Raw genomic sequence first — 23296 nt, 5'->3', positions numbered from 1 at the left:
GGCAGTGAAAGACCTCTCAAAAGCCGCTGAAAAGGGGAGTCAGTGGCTGTGGGTCAAGCGAAGGGACTCCACCTGGGCTTTCAAGTGAGTGATGGCATCTAGGGAGTGATCCTGGGACACTGGGACTCACTGCTGAACCCTCTGGAGGTGTCGTGGGCCTATCAGCGAAACACTGAGGAAGGGGGGCGCCCACTTGATAACCCAGAGGATGCCTTCACTCACTTGACCATCCCATAAAGTCGCATAGGTGTCTCAAGTATGCATTAGGGGATTGTAAAATCTTGTCCTACACAACAGATCTGTCTTTGACCTTTTTTTTACTTAAAGAAAGCAAATTAACAATCAGAATAGTTAACAAGATAAAAAAAATATGAATAAATAAATGAATGCAAAAAATAAAAAATGAATATATGAAATACAATATTTTTTACATACATATTGCTTAATTAACATTAATGATGTGCACTATAACAACTAGGCTTACAACTATACCTAATATATAAAGGGGTGGAAAAGTGACTATTACCTGCAGGGCAAACATTAGCTAACCAGAAGGCAATAACACCTGCTTAAAAGATCTAATACAAATGTCCCTGAGGAATGTAAGGTGGGAGTACTGTAATTACCTAACGTTACATTATTATTTTCCATAACAATTTAGCCCCTCCACAATATTAACCCGACGTTAAAACAGAACTAGCTACTTATTGATTAGCAATTGCCGAATCATGTAACATTAGCTTAATGCTAAAAAGCCAGGTTACTATCACATTCTGTAACAGACAAATAATTTCATGTAGGCTAACGTTACCTACCTGCTACCTCTGTCTTTTTCTCGTTTCTCCTCCTCTTCTTTTCTCTTTTTTCTTCCCTGGGCACCTGACAGTTTTGGCCGTTTTGACATCTTGTGTTGATTTTTTGATGTGGTGACGTCCAAAAAGAGTCATGATATGGGAAGGGAGGGGGCGCACCGTGCGGGGGGGGGGGGGGGGGGGGGTTAATATTGTAACAAATAATATTTCTATTATATAGGCTTTACTTTGCATTTTAATTAACGTGGGATTATTTTTTGTATTTAGAAATAATAGTACCAAATTTTTTTTTTTTTCTCCAACATTTGTGGCACTGGCGTGGCGCCCCCTGATGGACAGCGCCCTTAGCATTTGCCTATACGGCCTATGCCACGGGCCGGCCCTGGCTTACGGACTGTATCCCTTGCAGACTGTATTGATATATATTGATATATAATGTAGGAACCAGAATATTAATAACAGAAAGAAACAACCCTTTTGTGTGAATGAGTGTAAATGGGGGAGGGAGGTTTTTTGGGTTGGTGCACTAATTGCAAGTGTATCTTGTGTTTTTTATGTTGATTTAATTTAAAACAAAAAAAAAAAAAAAAAAAAAAAACGATACCGATAATTTCCAATATTACATTTTAACGCATTTATTGGCCGATAATATAACAGTTCTAGGGTGGATGTCGGCCAGAGGTGAGTGTATAACACAGTGGTGTCAAACTCATTTTAGATCAGGGGCCACATGGAGAAAAATCTACTCCCAAGTGGGCCGGACTGGTAAAATCACAGCACGATAACGTAAAAATAAAGACAACTTCAGATTGTTTTCTTCATTTAAAAATAGAACAAGTGTATTTTGAAGTTGTACAAATCATAATGTTGTTGTTTTTTTTACCTGTCGCGGTTAATAACATATATACTTTATTTGTCGTTATTTTTATATTTTCTGAATAAATTGTGTGATAATGTTCATCAGTCAACTCATTGGTGTTTATTTTCAATCTATCAAGATACAAAAATTATATCAAAATCAAATTGCAGTATGTTACTAACCTATTATTAACCTACTCAGTGGCCTAGTGGTGAGAGTGTCCGCCCTGAGATCGGTAGGTTGTGAGTTCAAACCCCGGCCGAGTCATACCAGAGACTATAAAAATGGGACCCCTGCTTGGCACTCAGCATCAAGGGTTGGAATGTGGGGTTTAATCACCAAGAATGATTGCCGGGCGTGGCCACCGCTGCTGCCCACTGCTCCCCTCACCTCCCAGGGGGTGAACAATGGGATGGGTCAAATGCAGAGGACACATTTCACCACACCTAGTGTGTGCAACATCCAGTGGACACATTTAGAACAGCGGTTTGTTTCATTCAAAAATGTCAGGTTAATTTTTATACTTAGCAAACTCATTCCGCGGGCCGGATAAAACCTGTTTGCGGGCCTGATCCGGCCCTTGGGCCATACGTTTGACACCCCTGATATAACAGTTCTAGCATCATATGACTGGATGTGTTATACAAACCCTGTTTCCATATGAGTTGGGAAATTGTGTTAGATGTAAATATAAACGGAATACAATGATTTCCAAATCATTTGCAACCCATATTCAGTTGAATATGCTACAAAGACAACATATTTGATGTTCAAACTCATAAACATTTTTTTTTGCAAATAATCATTAACTTTAGAATTTGATGCCAGCAACACATGACAAAGAAGTTGGGAAATGTGGCAATAAATACTGATAAAGTTGAGGAATTCTCATCAAACACTTATTTGGAACATCCCACAGGTGAACAGGCAATTTGGGAACAGGTGGGTGCCATGATTGGGTATAAAAGTAGATTCCATGAAATGCTCAGTCATTCACAAACAAGGATGGGGCGAGGGTCACCACTTTGTCAACAAATGCGTGAGCAAATTGTTGAACAGTTTAAGAAAAACCTTTCTCAACCAGCTATTGCAAGGAATTTAGGGATTTCACCATCTACGGTCCATAATATCATCAAAGGGTTCAGAGAATCTGGAGAAATCACTGCACGTAAGCAGCTAAGCCCGTGACCTTCGATCCCTCAGGCGGTACTGCATCAACAAGCGACATCAGTGTGTAAAGGATATCACCACATGGGCTCAGGAACACTTCAGAAACCCACTGTCAGTAACTACAGTTGGTCGCTACACCTGTAAGTGCAAGTTAAAACTCTCCTATGCAAGGCGAAAACCGTTTATCAACAACACCCAGAAACGCCGTCGGCTTCACTGGGCCTGAGCTCATCTAAGATGGACTGATACAAAGGGGAAAAGTGTTCTGTGGTCTGACGAGTCCACATTTCAATTTTTTTTGGGAAACTGTGGACGTCGTGTCCTCCGGACCAAAGAGGAAAAGAACCATCCGGATTTTTATAGGCGCAAAGTTGAAAAGCCAGCATGTGTGATGGTATGGGGGTGTATTAGTGCCCAAGACATGGGTAACTTACACATCTGTGAAGGCGCCATTAATGCTGAAAGGTACATACAGGTTTTGGAGCAACATATGTTGCCATCCAAGCAACGTTACCATGGACGCCCCTGCTTATTTCAGCGAGACAATGCCAAGCCATGTGTTACATCAACGTGGCTTCATAGTAAAAGAGTGCGGGTACTAGACTGGCCTGCCTGTAGTCCAGACCTGTCTCCCATTGAAAATGTGTGGCGCATTATGAAGCCTAAAATACCACAACAGAGACCCCCGGACTGTTGAACAACTTAAGCTGTACATCAAGCAAGAATGGGAAAGAATTCCACCTGAGAAACTTAAAAAATGTGTCTCCTCAGTTCCCAAACGTTTACTGTGTGTTGTTAAAAGGAAAGGCCATGTAACACAGTGGTGAACATGCCCTCTCCCAACTACTTTGGCACGTGTTGCAGCCATGAAATTCTAAGTTAATTATTATTTGCAAAAAAAAATCAAGTTTATGAGTTTGAACATCAAATATGTTGTCTTTGTAGTGCATTCAATTGAATATGGGTTGAAAATGATTTGTAAATCATTGTATTCCGTTTATATTTACATCTAACACAATTTCCCAACTCATATGGAAATGGGGTTTGTACTTACACCAGTGGTTTTCAAACAATTTGACCAAGTACAGCTTCAGACAAAACGTTGGCTCTCCAGGTACCACTTTAATGACCACCATTAAAATGCAGTAGCGTAGTAGGCCTAAATATTCATTAAAACATGGCAGAGATTTTATTTCAGAAGTATATTTAATATTTACATTACAGTTTGTATAGTACAACTTTGTTTGAGTAAAGGAAAATAAAACACTACTGTAATCAAGTGATTCTTTGGCGTGCCACGACATGGAGCCCGCGTACCACTAGTGGTACATGTACCACAGTTGGAGAATAAATGATTTACACTAGGGGTCCCCAAACTACGGCCCGTGGGCCAGATCCGGCCCGCCAGCGTCCAAAATCCGGGCCCTGGGAAGTCCCAAGTTAAAACGTTTTTATTTTTATTATATTTTATTTTAAAAATTGTTATCTGTCCTTTCTAATCCATTTTATACTGCTTGTTACTCTCAGTGTCTCCTAGCCGCTCAGGCAAATCATATTGAATTTTTTAAACCCAATGCGGCCCCCGAGTCAAAAAGTTTGGGGACCCCTGATTTACACTATATGTCAGGGCTATTCAACTTAACTGTTCTCGGGGCCACTTTTCCATAGAGCTATAGTAAACTTCTCCCTTCACTATTATTCTTATTTCGAGAACCATGCATCTTTCTCTGTAGAGGGCATTTTTTAAAATCTATTTCATTGGTCAGAGTTAGAAATGACATGAAAAAATGTCCTATTATGCAAAAACCCAGGTTTCCACTGCAGCGGACGCTGGACTGTAGGAGGTTCAAATTTGAATGCAAGGATCTGCCAATGTGTTTACACAGGTCTTTTATACTTCAGGAACACTCTATAATTTTTGCGGGGGGGCCAATCTGATGTAATTCCCCGGAACAGGGGTTAGTACGTGTGCCTCACAATACAAAGGTCCTGGGTTCGATCCTGGGCTTGGAGTTTGCATATACTCCCCGTGACTGCGTGGGTTCCCTCCGGGTACTCCGGCTTCCTCCCACCTCCAAAGACATGCACCTGGGGATAGGTTGATTGGCAACACTAAATTGGCCCTAGTGTGTGAATGTGAGTGTGAATGTTGTCTATCTGTGTTGGCCCTGCCTTGAGGTGGCGACTTGTCCAGGGTGTACCGTAAGGGACAAGCGGTAGAAAATGGATGGATGGATGTCACGAAAGCTGCCAAAAAAGGATTTAATTTCCTGCATATACGGTAGTATACCTCAATTTACAAGCTTAATTGGTTCAGAGCCTTTAACTCAAAATACTTGTATCTCAAATCAATATCTCCTTTTGAAATTAATCGAACAGCGCCGTTTTGACACGTAACATGTCTTTTATAAAGAAACACATATTTTTAGATTAAGGAATATTGTATAAAAACAACACAATATAATGTACTTTAAAAACTACAGTATAGTTTTTTGAAGTTATGTAATATTAATGTACAGTATTTACCTTGGACAGTGCACTTCAACGCTATCTCCTTCCAGTGGCTTTTCCGTCAAACACACCACCTGCAGCTTCTCTATATTTTCATGAATAAATGTCCGCCGTTGAGATAATATTTTAACATCCTTAGCTGGCGTTAGACTCGTTCTGCTTCAGTATGGTGCAGACTAGCAGTGATACGCTCAATTTAACTAACATTTCTGCTTGCAACTTAAAGCATAACAATTAACAAAGGCTCCTAATTAGTCTGCTGACGTATGCAGTAACATATTGTGTCATTTATCATTCTATTATTTTGTCAAAATTATTAAGGACAAGTGGTAGAAAATGAATCTACTTGTTCATTTACTGTTAATATCTGGTTATTTTCTCTTTTACCATGTTCTATATACACTTCTGTTAAAATGTAATAATCACTTATTCTTCTGTTGTTTGATACTTTGCATTAGTTTTGGATGATACCACAAATTTGGGTATCAATCCGATACCAAGTAGTTACAGGATCATACATTGGTCCTATTCAAAATCCTCATGTGTCCAGGGACTTATTTCCTGAGTTTATAAACATAATATGAATTTTAAAAAAACGAAATAAGATTTTGTGATGCTAAAAAAATATCGATGTAATCATAGTAGTATCGATTAGACTGGACTTAGTATCATTACAGTGGATGTTAGGTGTAGATCCACCAATGGCGTTTGTTTATATTGTAGCATCCGGAAGAGTTGGTGCTGCAGGGAATTCTGGGAATTTGTTCTGTAGTGTTTATGTTGTGTTGTGGTGCAAATAGTCTCCCAAAATGTGTTTGTCATTGTTGTTTAGTGTTGTTTCACTATATGGTACATGTTTATGACAGTGTTGGTGTTGTTCATACGGCCACCCCTAGTCTGACATGTATGGCTGTTGACTAAGTATGCATTCATTCACTTGTGTGTATTGTGTTCAACGTCAAAATTCAATGATCGGACATAGTGAAATCTTGTCTTGATTTTGTTGACTATAGATCATTAAAAACATATCCAATATTTTGACACCAGTGTGCTGTGGTATGTAGTCAGACGAGTAGAGGTGGGTAGTAACGCGTTACATTTACTTCGTTACATCTACTTGAGTAACTTTTGGGATAAATTGTACTTCTAAGACATACTTGCCAACCCTCCCAGATTTTCCGGGAGACTCCTGAAATTCAACGCCTCTCCCGAAAACCTCCCGGGACAAATTTTCTCCCGAAAATCTCCCAAAATTCAGGCGGAGCTGGAAGCCACGCCCCCTCCAGCTCCATGCGGACCTGAGTGACATGTCAACAGCCTGTTTTCGCGTCCGCTTTCCCACGATATAAACAGCGTGCCTGCCCAATCACGTTATAACTGTAGAATGATGGAGGGCGAGTTCTTGGTTTCTTATGTGGGTTTATTGTTAGGCAGTTTCATTAACGTCCTCCCAGCGTGATAACAACACACAACAACAGCAGTCACGCTTTCGTCTACCGTAAAGCAGTTCGTCTGCTGTAAACAGCAATGTTGTTGTAATATATTGAGTTGGAGGCAATAAACAGGCGAGGTGACGAAGTACGTCTCTTTACTGTAGACTTCAGAACAGACTCACACACTTGACGTCAGGTGCGCAACACCACGTAAATCGTTGGCCAACCAAAAAGTAACCCCAGTACACTATAGCCAACATTCACCAGGAGATGGCAACAGACAAACATAGATCACTCTATTACATTCCTCCCCTTTTAGAAATGTAGAAGTTACTCAAAATAAATAAACAACCCAACCAAAAAATGCAGCAGCTCAATTAAAAAACTGTACTTAAGCCACATTCTTTTTTTTTTTTTTAGTACTGAACTCTTAACCCTCATTTGTAAACAATAACATGCTTATTATACAAACAGTATTTGTACACCTTTAACATAGATTTTTATACCATCTTCAGAGATTCCGTTTTTTTGGTGGTACTCGAAACCTTTCTGGGTACCTGCGAAAGGGTGTTCAGCATGGTTAGAAAAATAGTGACAGAGAATAGAACAAAGATGGACAATTCAACCCTTAACTCAACAATGAGTAGATGCGTGTTATGTGTGTGTATATGTGTAAATAAATGAACACTGAAATTCAAGTATTTCTTTTATATATATATATATATATATATAATACAATAAATTTATATATAGCTAGAATTCACTGAAAGTCAAGTATTCAAGTCACATGACCGTCACACGTGGACCCCGACTTAAACAAGTTGAAAAACTTATTGGTGTGTTACCATTTAGGGGTCAATTATACGGAATATGTACTGTACTGTGCAATCTACTAATAAAAGTTTCAATCAATCAATCAAAAGTGTAAAGGAAAAAATACACTTTTTTATTTCAACCGTACTTCCCGTCAAAAGCCTAAAGACTGACCACACAGTTCCTGTCTTCACAATAAAAGTGCCGCTCCATCGCGCCTGCGCTTTCAAAATAAGAGTCTACGAAAGCCAGAGCAAACAAGCTAGCAAGCCACGGAGTTTGCCGCCAATGTATTTCTTGTAAAGTTTATAAAAACGAATATGGAAGCTGGACAAATAAGATGGCAAAAACCAACCACTTTCATGTGGTATTAGACAGAAAGGAGGAACTTTTTTTTCTCCTCCATTTGAAAACGTGGACGTTATCAGCACTGCGGTCTGATTCCAATCAATGCAAGTCATCAGAATCAGGTAATACACCAACTTGTATTCTTGTCTTCATGAAAGAAAGGAATCTATATGTTAAACATGCGTGTATATTCATTAAAACACCTTTAACATGTGAACAAAAACGGCAAAATAAATAAATATAAATTATATACTGTATATATATATATATATATATATATATGTATATGATATGTGTGTGTGTATGTATATGTATATATGAGGTAGATCACCTCGACTTGGTCATTTATTAAGTAATTGATTAACGTTGAAAAACTTATTGGGGTGTTACCATTTAGTGGTCAATTGTACGGAATATGTGCAATCTACTAATAAAAGTTTCAATCAATCAATCAATCAATGCCTACTGAGCCTATGGTGCTGTTAAGTTATTGTGGCTCAATTTGCCTTAATTTTTTAAATGTTAATGTATTATTATTTAATACTGTATATATTATTGTTTTAGTTGCTTAAGAGATATTCCTGGCTTTGATTGATTGATTGAGACTTTTATTAGTAGGTTGCACAGTGAAGTACATATTCCGTACAATTGACCACTAAATGGTAACACCCGAATAAGTTTTTCAACTTGTTTAAGTTGGGGTCCACTTAAATTGTGAACAAAAACGGCAAAATAAATAAATATAAATTATATACTGTATATATATATATATATATATATATATATATATATATATATATGTATATGATATGTGTGTGTGTATGTATATGTATATATGAGGTAGATCACCTCGACTTGGTCATTTATTAAGTAATTGATTAACGTTGAAAAACTTATTGGGGTGTTACCATTTAGTGGTCAATTGTACGGAATATGTGCAATCTACTAATAAAAGTTTCAATCAATCAATCAATCAATGCCTACTGAGCCTATGGTGCTGTTAAGTTATTGTGGCTCAATTTGCATTAATTTTTTAAATGTTAATGTATTATTATTTAATACTGTATATATTATTGTTTTAGTTGCTTAAGAGATATTCCTGGCTTTGATTGATTGATTGAGACTTTTATTAGTAGGTTGCACAGTGAAGTACATATTCCGTACAATTGACCACTAAATGGTAACACCCGAATAAGTTTTTCAACTTGTTTAAGTTGGGGTCCACTTAAATTGATTCATGATACAGATATATACTATCAGATATATACTATCATCATAATACAGTCATCACACAAGATCATCACATTGAATTATTTACATTATTTACAATCCGGGGTGTGGAGGGGGCGAGGGGGGGTGGGGGGGGGGGGGTTAGGTTTGGTTGTTATCATCAGTCATCAACAATTGAGAACAGAGAAATGGATATTGGAACAGTGTAGGTCTGACTTGGTAGGATATGGACAGCAAGTAGTGGGTAGAGAGAGAGAGAGAGAGAGAGAGAGAGAGAGAGAGAGAGAGAGAGAGAGAGAGAGAGAGAGAGAGAGAGAGAGATCAGAAGGCATAAGAAAAAGTATCTGCATTTGATTGTTTACATTTGATTATTAACAATCCGGGGAGGGTGTTAGTTTAGGGTTGTAGCTGCCTGGAGGTGAACTTTTATTGCAGTTCTGAAGGAGGATAGAGATGCACTTTCTTTTATACCTGTTGAGAGCGCATTCCACATTGATGTGGCATAGAAAGAGAATGAGTTAAGACCTTTGTTAGTTCGGAATCTGGGTTTAACGTGGTTAGTGGAGCCTCCCCCTGGTGTTGTGGTTATGGCGGTCATTTACGTTAAGGAAGTAGTTTGACATGTACTTCGGTATCAGGGAGGTGTAGCGGATTTTATAGACTAGGCTCAGTGCAAGTTGTTTTACTCTGTCCTCCACCCTGAGCCAGCCCACTTTGGAGAAGTGGGTAGGAGTGAGGTGTGATCTGGGGTGGAGGTCTAGAAGTAATCTGACTAGCTTGTTCTGGGATGTTTGGAGTTTAGATTTGAGGGTTTTGGAGGTGCTAGGGTACCAGGAGGTGCATGCGTAATCAAAAAAGGGTTGAACGAGAGTTCCCGCCAGAATTCTCATGGTGCTTTTGTTGACCAGAGAGGAGATTCTATAGAGAAATCTCGTTCGTTGGTTGACCTTTTTGATTACCTTGGTTGCCATTTTATCACAGGAAAGATTAGCCTCGAGAATGGAACCTAGGTAAGTGACCTCATCTTTCCTGGTGATAACAATGTCACCCACTTTTATAGTGAAGTCATTGACTTTCTTAAGGTTGATGTGGGACCCAAATAGGATGGATTCCGTTTTACCCAAGTGTATGGATAGCTTGTTGTCAGCGAGCCAGGTGCAAGTTCTACAGAGTTCAGAGGCTCTGAATTTACTCATTGCTATTTTTATGTTTTTGTGCATTATTTGTTGCCTTCATCATTAAACGAACAGGTTACTCATCAGTTACTCAGTATTTGAGTAGTTTTTTCACAACATACTTTTTACTTTTACTCAAGTAAATATTTGGGTGACTACACCTTACTTTTACTTGAGTAATACATCTCTAAAGTAACAGTACTCTTACTTGAGTACAATTTCTGGCTACTCTACCCACCTCTGCCTACGGGAATGATGCTTGAAATAAATGTACTCTATTTGTCGCCATGCAGACAAGAAGTAGTGATTTGGAAGTAATTACAACACTGCGGATGGACATTAACCGCCATGCCTTAAAACACCACTTCCTGAGGGCGTTTCAGCTAGGGATGTCCCGATCCGATATTTGGATCGGATCGGCCGCCGATATTTGCCAAAAAATGCGTATCGGCAAGGCATGGGAAAATGCCGATCCAGATCCAGTTTTTAAAAAAACTCCGGTCCGTGTTTTCCAACGCACCTATCTAAATAATACATTCCACTTTTCTGCTGCTCCCTAATTTCCGTTCCGCATTTTCCAGCACACCTTCAACACATCCACATGTCTGTGGATTCTCACGCAGTTGCTTTTAGCTGCTGGCATTACACGACAGGCTCTTCTCACTCTTTCCTGTGTCTTCCTCTCACAGACAGCAAGCGCACCTTCTTACACACATCACATACTGTCACGACATACGTCACATACGTATACGCCCTCCCCGAGCAGAGAGGTAGCATGGCTAACGTTAGCTGTGATGCTAGCGCAGCCGTGCTAGCAACGCTCCCTCTAAGGTGCGCGCCTGTGCAATTGCGCACGGCAAATCTATGCCACGCACAAAATCAAATAAAAAAATAAGCGCATAACAATTTTCGACACACGGACACGACAGAGAAAACAGTTTTCGTCATCATTGTTCAAATATTGTAACGTCTGTCGAGACGCTTATCTCCATTCGGTGCCACACGTCCACACCATCAAAATGCCGAGGCAAACATTTCCAGATCAACACCGTATGAAAAAATTAGTGATTTTTTTAGTTGTGATTTCCTTCTCTGCATGAAAGTTTAAAAGTAGCATATATTAATGCAGTATGAAGAAGAATGTTTTAATGTAGACACATAGAATCATCATACTGCTGTGATTATATGCATCAAGTGTTCATTCAAGGCTAAGGCAAAATATCCACATATATATGGTGTATCGTGACATGGACTAAACATATCCACATATATATAGTGTATCGTGACATGGCCTTAAAATATCGCAATATTTAAAAAAGACTATCGCCCAGCCCTAGTTCAATGATGCCATTTCTGTTTGTCATGTATAATTTTGTCTATTTTGTGTTTATCCTTGAATAAACAGGTCAGCTTCTTGTTACCAACCATTGTGTATTATTCAAACTCCCCTAATTCAGCTGGCTAGTTGTTATCAAGAGTACTAAAACCCTTTTCAACATGATTCTGACAACTAAGTAGGCTAAATAACTTTAAACTTCAATACAGGCTCGGATAGGCCAGTATCGGTCAGTATCGGTATCGGTCAGTATCGGTATCGGATTCGGAAGTGCAAAAACAATATCGGTATCGGATCGGAAGTGCAAAAACCTGGATCGGGACATCCCTAGTTTCAGCTTCACCTTTATCTTTAGGTATCAAGCCAAAATTGACGGGTGGGGAACCGGTACTTTTTAGATGCGGTATAGTACCGAATATGATTCATTAGTATCGCGGTACTATACTAATACCGGTATACCGTACAACCCTACTATAAACATTACATTTTCAACCGAAATGTGCGCCATTAACACTTTAAAATGCATTTGTCTACATTGTATCTGCAAGAACTTGTTGTTTTGGCTTTGGTTATCTTTGACCTTTCAGATTATTTCTGACTACACTTATTATTACTGTGGTGTGACAACAATAACATTACTAAGATTTTCAGACTCTACGAGGGTTTGAATGGACAACTCAGCCCAAAGGCCAAAAATAGCCCAGTATATTTTGTTTCCAGGACAAGGACAGTTCTGGTGCCACCGTTCTACACCTTGCCTCCCGCTTCAGTCATCACGAGATCACAGATTGGCTGCTCAAGAGTGGGGAGGCAGACCCTGGGGCCCCCACCGACACAGGGGCCCTACCTGTTCACTACGCTGCTGCCAAGGGAGACCTGTCCTCGCTCCGACTGCTACTGGGGCACAGCTCAAAGTAAGAACAAGAAGACGGATTTATCTCGGCAGGAGGTGGGGTTAAGCTCTGTTGTCTGTCTTCTCAAAACAGTAGCGGTCAGACTGACTTCTATGTTGGATAAGCTTTTGTCGTATGAATCTTTTCCTTTTTTTTCCCCACTTCTCACAGAGCTTATGCAGGATTTATGTTGAGCACACACTGCTTACTTTAAAACAAACATGAACCACTGGATAGGATTTTATCCAAATATAGTAAAATATCTAAGGTTGAACTATCCAGTTGTAACCTAATGCAACGTAACAGTGATTTAAGTTTGCAAACTATCTTTCACTTTTTAACACTTGGTGCATGATCTACTAAAGGCTTGGTTTACTAAAACAAGTGCAAAGTTCATAGGACTGATGTAGTAAACTTGTGAGCAGAGGATTGCGTCTCTTAGGTAAGCAGAATAGGAACACAATCCATTTAGAGCAGGGGTGCTCATTACGTCGATCGCGAGCTACCGGTCGATCTCGGAGGGTGTGTCAGTCGATCACCAGCCAGGCATTAAAAAAATAGTCCTAAAAATGAGCGATCATAAATCTTCACTATGACGTCACTTTCGTCACTTGGTTGACATTCACGGCACCCAAGGGTCTTCTGAGATGACGCTGGCTGCTGCCAGCTCAATAAAATTACCGACTGGAAGGCGAGAAACACTTTATTTCAACAGACTCTGGCGCCGTACCTGTCGTCAAAACTCCAAAGACCGACTGCACAGTTGCACAGTTGCGCTAACAAAATAAGAGTCTCAGAAAGCTGGCATGCACAAGCTAGCAAGCTACGGAATTTGCCGACAATGTATTTCTTGTAAAGTGTATACAAAGGAGTACGGAAGCTGGACAAATAAGATGCCAAAAACTAACCACTTTCATGTGGTATTGGACAGAAAGGAGGACTTTTTTTCTCCTCCATTCGAAAATGCGGACATTATCAGCACCACTGTCTGATTCCAATCAATGCAAGTCATCAGAATCAGGTAATACACCAACTTATATTCTTGTCTTCATGAAAGAAAGGAATCTATATGTGTTAAACATGCTTGTATTATCTTTAAACACCTTTAACTTATTAACGATATTAACTATATGTGTTAAACATGCTTGTATTATCTTTAAACACCTTTAAGTTGTTAACAATATTATCTATATGTATTAAACATTCTTGTATTATCATTAAACACCTTTAATTTTTTTAACAATATTAACTATATGTGTTAAACATGCTTGCATTATCATTAAACACCTTTAACTTGTTAACAAAAACATATATTTCATAAATAAGTAAATGTAAATTATATATATGAATGAGGTAGATCCCCACGACTTGATCAATTGAAAAGTAGCTCGCCTGCAGAAAAAGTGTGAGCACCCCTGATTTAGAGCGTCTGTCTTCATGAATATGCAGAGTATATGCTAATCAGTGTTGGGTTAGTTACTGAAAACCAGTACCTAGTTACAGTTACTCGTTACTTTATTTCAAACTCAGTTACTAACTCAGTTACTTACACCAAAAAGTAATGCGTTACTGTGAAAAGTAACTATTTAGTTAATCTTTAAAAAAAAATAAGGCTCCCATTAATGCCCTTTTAGCCTTCATTTCTGTACTGTTATTGCACTGGAGAATAATACAATCTGTTGATCAACATGACATGCATTTGCATCACTGAACTCTGCTAAGCAATGTGGTCGACATACAACACACAAAGACAAAGATATGTTTCAAAGGGCCAATTTATTTTGGGCCAGAACAAATTGACAAAACTACAAACCCCGTTTCCATATGAGTTGGGAAATTGTGTTGGATGTAAATATAAACGGAATACAATGATTTGCAAATCATTTTCAACCCATATTCAATTGAATGCACTACAAAGACAAGATATTTGTGTTGTTCAAACTCATAAATTTTATTTTTTTCGTTTTGCGTTTCTGGGTGTTGTTGATAAGTGGCTTTCGCTTTGCATAGTAGAGTTTTAACTTACACTTACAGATGTAGCGACGAACTGTAGTTACTGACAGCAGTTTTCTGAAGTGTTCCTGAGCCCAAGTGGTGATATCCTTTACACACTTATGTCGGTTTTTGATGCAGTACCGCCTGAGGGATCGAAGGTCCGTAATATCCACGTGCAGTGATTTTTACAGATTCTCTGAGCCTTTTGATGATATTACGGACAGTAGATGGTGAAATCCCTAAATTCCTTGCAATAGCTCGCTGAGAAATGTTCTTCTTAAACTGTTTGACAATTTGCTCACGCATTTGTTGACAAAGTGGTGACCCTCGCCCCGTCCTTGTTTGTGAATGACTGAGCATTTCATGGAAGCTGCTTTTATACCCAATCATGGCACCCACCTGTTCCCAATTAGCCTGTTCACCTGTGGGATGTTCCAAATAAGTGTTTGATGAGCATTCCTCAACTTTCTCAGTCTTTTATGCCACTGGTGCCAGCTTTTTTGAAAAAAGTTGCAGGCATCAAATTCCAAATGAGCTAATATTTGCAAAAAATAACAAGGTTTTCCAGTTCGAACGTTAAGTATCTTGTCTTTGCAGTCTATTCAATTGAATATAGGTTGAAAAGGATGTGCAAAGCATTGTATTTTGTTTTTATTCATGATTTACACAACGTGCCAACTTCACTGGTTTGGGGTTTTTGGATAAGTTGTTTTTGACATTGCAGTCTTTCAGCTTTCACGTGACATCGTTTGTTATTATGTTCTAGAGTGTTGCACAAACCCCCCCCTCCCAAAAATCTAAATGTGCATATTAACCTTAAAAAGCTTGACGATATGAGACTATTGAGAGGTACGCTAGGTCATACACAGTTATACACTTTTGGAATAGGCCTTGGAAAAAATAAGCAGAAGAACAAACTCAAATAAGGTAGTAGTTGTTAGGTATGCTGTGATCTCATGTAATAGGCCAGCTTGTGTGATGCATTGCAAATCAGGGGTTCGAGTCCACTGCCGGCTCCAATAAAGAGTAATATTTAAGATGGAGTACAGTAGCACATAGTATATAATACACCTAATTGGCAGCATATAAACACTCCTGACTTCTGAGATCATTGGTTACGCCTACAGATAAGAAACTTAGTAAATGAGTTATATTTGCTTTGCATGGATGCAGGAGTACTGTAGGAAGCTGTTACATTCCTTTTGTCCAAGTTGATTCTACTGCAGTGCTTAGTAAACAAGTCAGGGCTGTTGTAAAAACACCAGAATGAATAAGCTTTGGGGCTCAAAGTGTCTAATGTCCTTTATTGTCTGGCACTGGCCAGGAGTTTAGCTGAACTTTGCTTTGGGAACACCAGTGTTGCAATCTAAATACTTAAATCCCGTTGTAAAAAACCTCTTAGCGATTTATTTCTGTAGAAAAAAGTTGCAACTTTCATGAGCTGGTTATGTAACTTCTCGAGAATTATTTTCATGTACAAGTTTTACATTACGGCAATAATTTGAACATATCTACTCACAGGACAATAAGAAACTTGAATATACTCTAGAGTAGTGCTGTGCGATATAACAATATACGTTATATCAAAGGTCCCCAAACTTTTTGACTTGGGGGTCACATTGGGTTAAAAAAATAATAATTATATATAAAAAAAATATGTATATTAAAGGTGGGGGAAATAATAGATTTTTAGATTAATCGCAATTCAGACATGGACGAATATAGAATCGATTAGTAAACGTCAATAACGGATAATCGTTTTATTAAGTAATGCAAACAGTTCTAAACTGCAGCGAGCTACCTCAACGAGAGATCCGACCAGCTCTTTTATTTTAGGGCACTTATGTTCTGACTATTTTTCGCCGTGAGAAGAGGCGACATACCTGCAGCAAACGCCTGCTGCACGCATCGTTCAGAGGTGGGTGGTGCTTCACTTCCGTGTTCAGATTACGATTAAAGTGCAGTGATAACATAACATTTAGATTGTTACTGTGACTGATTTAGTAAGTAAGACGGCATAAAAGCTCAACAGAAATGAAAAACGGTCGGCAGGATGTCAAAAGGAGATTTTTTTTTTTTTATTGCAAAAAGTCGATTCCGACATTAAAACATGTCAAGACACTTTCACCATCATACACTTTTCTGGCTTTAAAATAAAAGCGCTACACTATACATCCGGTTGAACTACATTTAAAGTTTCTCCTTAATGTTAGCCACCACACCTGACAAAATAAAGTAATATGTCTTGTAGCGTCCAGAAGAAAACAAACAAAGTCTGACTTACTTTTTATCTTTTATTGCTAATTTTATGGTAACATTGGGCCCAATTCCAACAAGTATTTCCTTTGTGCACACACGTCTGCCTCCGTGCTTCACTTCTAGACCCAACACTTGTTCATTCTCCGCTGACACGGTGTGTTCACAGAACATTGGAAAAATGAACATCATAACACACTACCATACACATTAACACAGTTACAGTATGAATGGCTATATATAGTTTATTATTTGCGTATTATTGACTAATGGGGCACCGTAAATTTGTCTGGAAAAAGATGTACATTAATCACCGGAACAGTGCTCCCGAAACCGATGTGATGACGTAAGGGTTGTCTGGAGCGGAGGCAGCGTGTTCACGCTGTGGACGTACTTTAATGTATTGGAAATATACCCGCAGACAGCCTTACACACAATTTAAGATGAAACTGGCAGCTTTTAATGAGAGAAAGGTTCCCAGCAACGTGAAGCAAGTGTGACGTCGTATTTTTTTGTAAAATGAAGCCATGCTTTGAGGCGTTTTTTCCGGTCCATTGTTGTTGCTGCTTCTGTATCTGCCGCCTAATGACTGACCTACGTCATTTCCTGGGAGGTGCCACAGGGCATTTCCTGTGGGACGGGATTCGTTCTTAGGGATTTGAATAAAGAACCAACTCTTTTTCTTTACTATAGTGGCCTGTTGAGGTGGGCGGGGTCAGGGTTAAGGGGGGAGGAGTATATTTATAGCTAGAGGAGTATGTTTATAGCTAGAATTCACTGAAATTCAAGTATTTCTTATATATATATTTATATATATTTAAATTAAATAAATACTTGACTTTCAGTGAATTCTAGCTATATATATATATATATATATATATATATATATATATATATATATATATGTATTTTATTATATATATATATATATATATATACACATATAAATAAAATAAATACTTGAATTTCAGTGTTAATTTATTTACACATATACACACATAACACTCCTCTACTCATTGTTGTATTTGAAAGTGCAATGCTTTGCAGCCAGTAGCACAGCCTTTGAAGGAGCATAGGTATGGGCAGTGTAATATTCTGGGTTGGAGTCAATAACCATTTGCAAATCCTTTTCAACCCATATTCAATTGAATGCACTAAAAAGACAAGATATTTGATGTTCAAACTCATAAATTTTTTTTTTTTTTTGCAAATAATAATTAACTTAGAATTTCATGGCTGCAACACGTGCCAAAGTAGTTGGGAAAGGGCAAGTTCACCACTGTGTTACATGGCCTTTCCTTTTAACAACACTCAGTAAATGTTTGGGAACTGAGGAGACACATTTAAGCTTCTCAGGTGGAATTATTTCCCATTCTTGCTTGATGTACAGCTTAAGTTGTTCAACAGTCCGGGGTCTCCGTTGTGGTATTATAGGCTTCATAATGCACCGCACATTTTCAATGGGAGACAGGTCTGGACTACAGGCAGACCAGTCTAGTACCCGCACTGTTTTACTATGAAGCCACGTTGATGTAACACGTGGCTTGGCATTGTCTTGCTGAAATAAACAGGGGCGTCCATGGTAACGTTGCTTTGATGGCAACATAGATAGATAGATAGATAGATAGATAGATAGATAGATAGATAGATAGATAGATAGTACTTTATTGATTCCTTCAGGAGATTTCCCTCAGGAAAATTAAAATTCCAGCAGCAGTGTACAGAATTGAGATCGAATTTAAAAAGTAAAAAGTAAATATGTTGCTCCAAAACCTGTATGTACCTTTCATCATTAATGGCGCCTTCACAGATGTGTAAGTTACCCATGTCTTGGGCACTAATACACCCCCATACCATCACAGATGCTGGCTTTTCAACTTTGCGCCTATAACAATCCGGATGGTTCTTTTCCTCTTTGGTCCGGAGGACACGACGTCCACAGTTTCCAAAAACAATTTGAAATGTGGACTCGTCAGACCACAGAACACTTTTCCACTTTGTATCAGTCCATCTTAGATAAGCTCAGGCCCAGCGAAGCCGACGGCGTTTCTGGGTGTTGTTGATAAACGGTTTTTGCCTTGCATAGGAGAGTTTTAACTTGCACTTACAGATGTAGCGACCAACTGTAGGTACTGTCAGTGGGTTTCTGAAGTGTTCCTGAGCCCATGTGGTGATATCCTTTACACACTGATGTCGCTTGTTGATGTAGTACAGCCTGAGGGATCGAAGGTCACAGGCTTAGCTGCTTACGTGCAGTGATTCCTCCAGATTCTCTGAACCTTTTGATGATATTACGGACCGTAGATGGTGAAATCCCTAAATTCCTTGCAATAGCTGGTTGAGAAAGGTTTTTCTTAAACTGTTCCAACAATTTGGTCACGCATTTGTTGACAAAGTGGTGACCCTCGCCCCATCCTTGTTTGTGAATGACTGAGCATTTCATGGAATCTACTTTTATACCCAATCATGGCACCCACCTGTTCCCAATTTGCCTGTTCACCTGTGGGATGTTCCAAATAAGTGTTTGATGAGCATTCCTCAACTTTATCAGTATTTATTGCCACCTTTCCCAACTTCTTTGTCACGTGTTGCTGGCATCAAATTCTAAAGTTATGATTATTTGCAAAAAAAAAATGTTTATCAGTTTGAACATCAAATATGTTGTTGTCTTTGTAGCATATTCAACTGAATATGGGTTGAAAATGATTTACAAATCATTGTATTCCGTTTATATTTATATCTAACACAATTTCCCAACTCATATGGAAACGGGGTTTGTACATTAGGATGCACTGTGGGATAACCACTTATTGTCCCTAATCAATGCAGAGTCAGCCAACCTATGGTTTGCAAAGATAACACTTGCATAAGTAGACTGAATGATTGCCATGGGGACACGAGCACCACATTGGAACGGCCATAGTGGACAGATAGACCAAACTCAACAAAGAGAGCGTTCCAACCACGGAAACGGCACAAACCAATGTAACCATTTGCAATTCAACGGTGTTGGAGTCGCGACAAACACTCAGACAGCTTACAGCAGAAACATCTGAGCATTCTTGTTTTGGCAAAAAAAAGGGAAGACCTGGAATAAACAAAGCTCTTGTATTAAGGCTGTTGTTAAAAAAGCTTGTGCATTAGAGCAGAGTTTTTCAACCTCTGTGCCGTGGCACACTGGTGTGCCGTGAGATACAGTCTGGTGTGCCGTGGGAGATTATGTCATTTCACCTAATTGGGTTAAAAATATTTAACCAGTAATTATAATCCGCAAATAATGTGCCATTGTTGAGTGTCGGTGCTGTCTAGAGCTTGGCAGAGTAACCATGTAATACTCTTTCATATTAGTAGGTGGCAGCAGGTAGCTAATTGCTTTGTCGTGACGACAATATGCAGGCGACAGCGGGAGGCAGCGTGCAGGTCAAAAGGTATCTAATGCTTAAACCAAAAACAAACAGAAGGCGAGTGCCGCTAAGAAAAGGCAGTGAATCTTAGGGATGGCTATGCAGAATGAAACTAAAACTGAACTGGCTACAAAGTAAACAAAAACGGAATGCTGGACGACAGCAAAGACTTTCAGCGTGTGGAGCAGAGAAGGCGTCCACAAAGTACATCCGAACATGACATGACAATCAACAAGGTGCCCACAAAGAAGGACAGCAACAACTTAAATATTCTTGATTGTCAAAACAAAGCAGGTGTGGGGAATAGCGCTCAGGGAAGAAATTAAACTGCTACAGGAAAATACCAACAAAACAGGAAAAACCACCGAAAGACAAGAACTAAAACACTACACAGAGGAAGACACCAAAAAACTCCAAATAAGTCAAGGTGTGATGTGACAGGTCGTGACAGTACTTAGAGACAAGAGCTATAGTGATGCATGTTTAGTTATGATTTTAGTTCATATCCAACACTTCCTAGAACAACTTTTTACTGTCAATATCGGCTGCTGAGTTTCATTTTGAATGTTTTCTGCTGGTGGTGTGGCTCCGCATTTTTTCAATGAACAAAATAAGAAATGCGTTAAAATGTAATATTGAAAATGATCGGTATCGTTTTTTTTATTATCGGTATCGTTTTTTTTGTTGTTTTTTTTATTAAAGGGGAACATTATCACAATTTCAGAAGGGTTAAAACCATTAAAAATCAGTTCCCAGTGGCTTATTTTATTTTTCGAAGTTTTTTTCAAAATTTTACCCATCACGCAATATCCCTAAAAAAAGCTTCAAAGTGCCTGATTTTAACCATCGTTATATACACCCGTCCATTTTCCTGTGACGTCACATAGTGATGCCAACACAAACAAACATGGCGCATAGAACAGCAAGATATAGCGACATTAGCTCGGATTCAGACTCGGATTTCAGCGGCTTAAGCGATTCAACAGATTACGCATGTATTGAAACGGATGGTTGTAGTGTGGAGGCAGGTAGCGAAAACGAAATTGAAGAAGAAACTGAAGCTATTGAGCCATATCGGTTTGAACCGTATGCAAGCGAAACCGACGAAAACGACACGGCAGCCAGCGACACGGGAGAAAGCGAGGACGAATTCGGCGATCGCCTTCTAACCAACGATTGGTATGTTTTTGTTTGGCATTAAAGGAAACTAACAACTATGAACTAGGTTTACAGCATATGAAATACATTTGGCAACAACATGCACTTTGAGAGTGCAGACAGCCCAGTTTTCATCAATTAATATATTCTGTAGACATACCCTCATCCGCTCTCTTTTCCTGAAAGCTGATCCGTCCAGTCCAGTTGGAAATGCATCTGCTTTGAGTGTCGCAGGATATCCACACATTCTTGCCATCTCTGTCGTAGCATAGCTTTCGTCGGTAAAGTGTGCGGAACAAACGTCCAATTTCTTGCCACTTTCGCATCTTTGGGCCACTGGTGCAACTTGAATCCATCCCTGTTCGTGTTGTTACACCCTCCGACAACACACCGACGAGGCATGATGTCTCCAAGGTACGGAAAACAGTCGAAAAAACGGAAAATAACAGAGCTGATTTGACTCGGTGTTTGAGAAAATGGCGGATTGCTTCCCGATGTGACGTCACAATGTGACGTCATCGCTCCGAGAGCGAATAATAGAAAGGCGTTTAATTCGCCAACATTCAACCATTTAGAGTTCGGAAATCGGTTAAAAAAATATATGGTCTTTTTTCTGCAACATCAAGGTATATATTGACGCTTACATAGGTCTGGTGATAATGTTCCCCTTTAAATCAACATAAAAAACACAAGATACACTTACAATTAGTGCACCAACCCAAAAAACCTTCCTCCCCCATTTACACTCATTCACACTCATTCACACAAAAGGGTTGTTTCTTTCGGTTATTAATATTCTGGTTCCTACATTATATATCAATATATATCAATACAGTCTGCAAGGGATACAGTCCGTAAGCACACATGATTGTGCGTGCTGCTGGTCCACTAATAGTACTAACCTTTAACAGTTAATTTTACTCATTTTCATTAATTACTAGTTTCAATGTAACTGTTTTTATATTGTTTTACTTTCTTTTTTATTCAAGAAAATGTTTTTAATTTATGTATCTTATTTTATTAAATTTTTTTAAAAGTACCTTATCTTCACCATACCTGGTTGTCCAAATTAGGCATAATAATGTGTTGATTCCACGACTGTATATATCGGTTGATATCGGTATCGGTTGATTGATTGATTGATTGAGACTTTTATTAGTAGGTTGCACAGTGAAGTACATATTCCGTACAATTGACCACTAAATGGTAACACCCGAATAAGTTTTTCAACTTGTTTAAGTCGGGGTCCACTGATACAGATTCATGATACAGATATATACTATCAGATATATACTATCATCATAATACAGTCATCACACAAGATCATCACATTGAATTATTTACATTATTTACAATCCGGGGTGTGGAGGAGGGGGGGGTTAGGTTTGGTTGTTATCATCAGTCATCAACAATTGAGAACAGAGAAATGGATATTGGAACAGTGTAGGTCTGACTTGGTAGGATATGGACAGCAAGTAGTGGGCAGAGAGAGAGAGAGAGAGAGAGAGAGTAATTATCGGTAAGTATCGGTAATTAAAGAGTTGGACAATATCGGGATATCGGGAAAAAGCCATTATTGGAAAATGTGCCTTGGCTCAAAAAAGGTTGAAAAACACTGCATTAGAGTACTTAAGACAGAGAGGTCTATTAATGCATTTACCGTATTTTTCGGAGTATAAGTCGCAGTGGAGTATAAGTCGCACCTGCTGAAAATGCATAATAAAGAAGGAAAAAAACATATATAAGTCGCACTGGAGCCAGGCCAAACTATGAAAAAAACTACGACTTATAGTCCGAAAAATACGGTATAGCAATTATGAACGCGATAAACACTAATCACAATATCAGGACATAAAGCATGGAGATCTGCATGTTCATGACCAACTACAATATGACACGTGAT

General features: G+C 38.9%; 1 protein-coding gene across 5 annotated transcripts in view; it reads left to right on the top strand.

The window, feature by feature from the left end:
• espn (espin) overlaps positions 1 to 23296 on the top strand; it is a 101761-nt gene that overhangs the window by 5715 nt on the left and 72750 nt on the right. For all 5 annotated transcript variants that reach the window (XM_072912863.1, XM_072912868.1, XM_061975626.1 and 2 more), the window contains exon 2: positions 12408 to 12601. In XM_072912863.1, the coding sequence (XP_072768964.1) occupies positions 12408 to 12601 (194 nt within the window). The remainder of the gene's footprint in view (positions 1 to 12407; positions 12602 to 23296) is intronic.

Source organism: Nerophis lumbriciformis, linkage group LG01, assembly GCF_033978685.3.
Source record: "Nerophis lumbriciformis linkage group LG01, RoL_Nlum_v2.1, whole genome shotgun sequence".
Taxonomy (NCBI): Eukaryota; Metazoa; Chordata; class Actinopteri; order Syngnathiformes; family Syngnathidae; genus Nerophis; species Nerophis lumbriciformis.
Note: the sequence above shows the minus strand (reverse complement) of the source record. Positions and strands in the feature narration are given on the sequence as shown.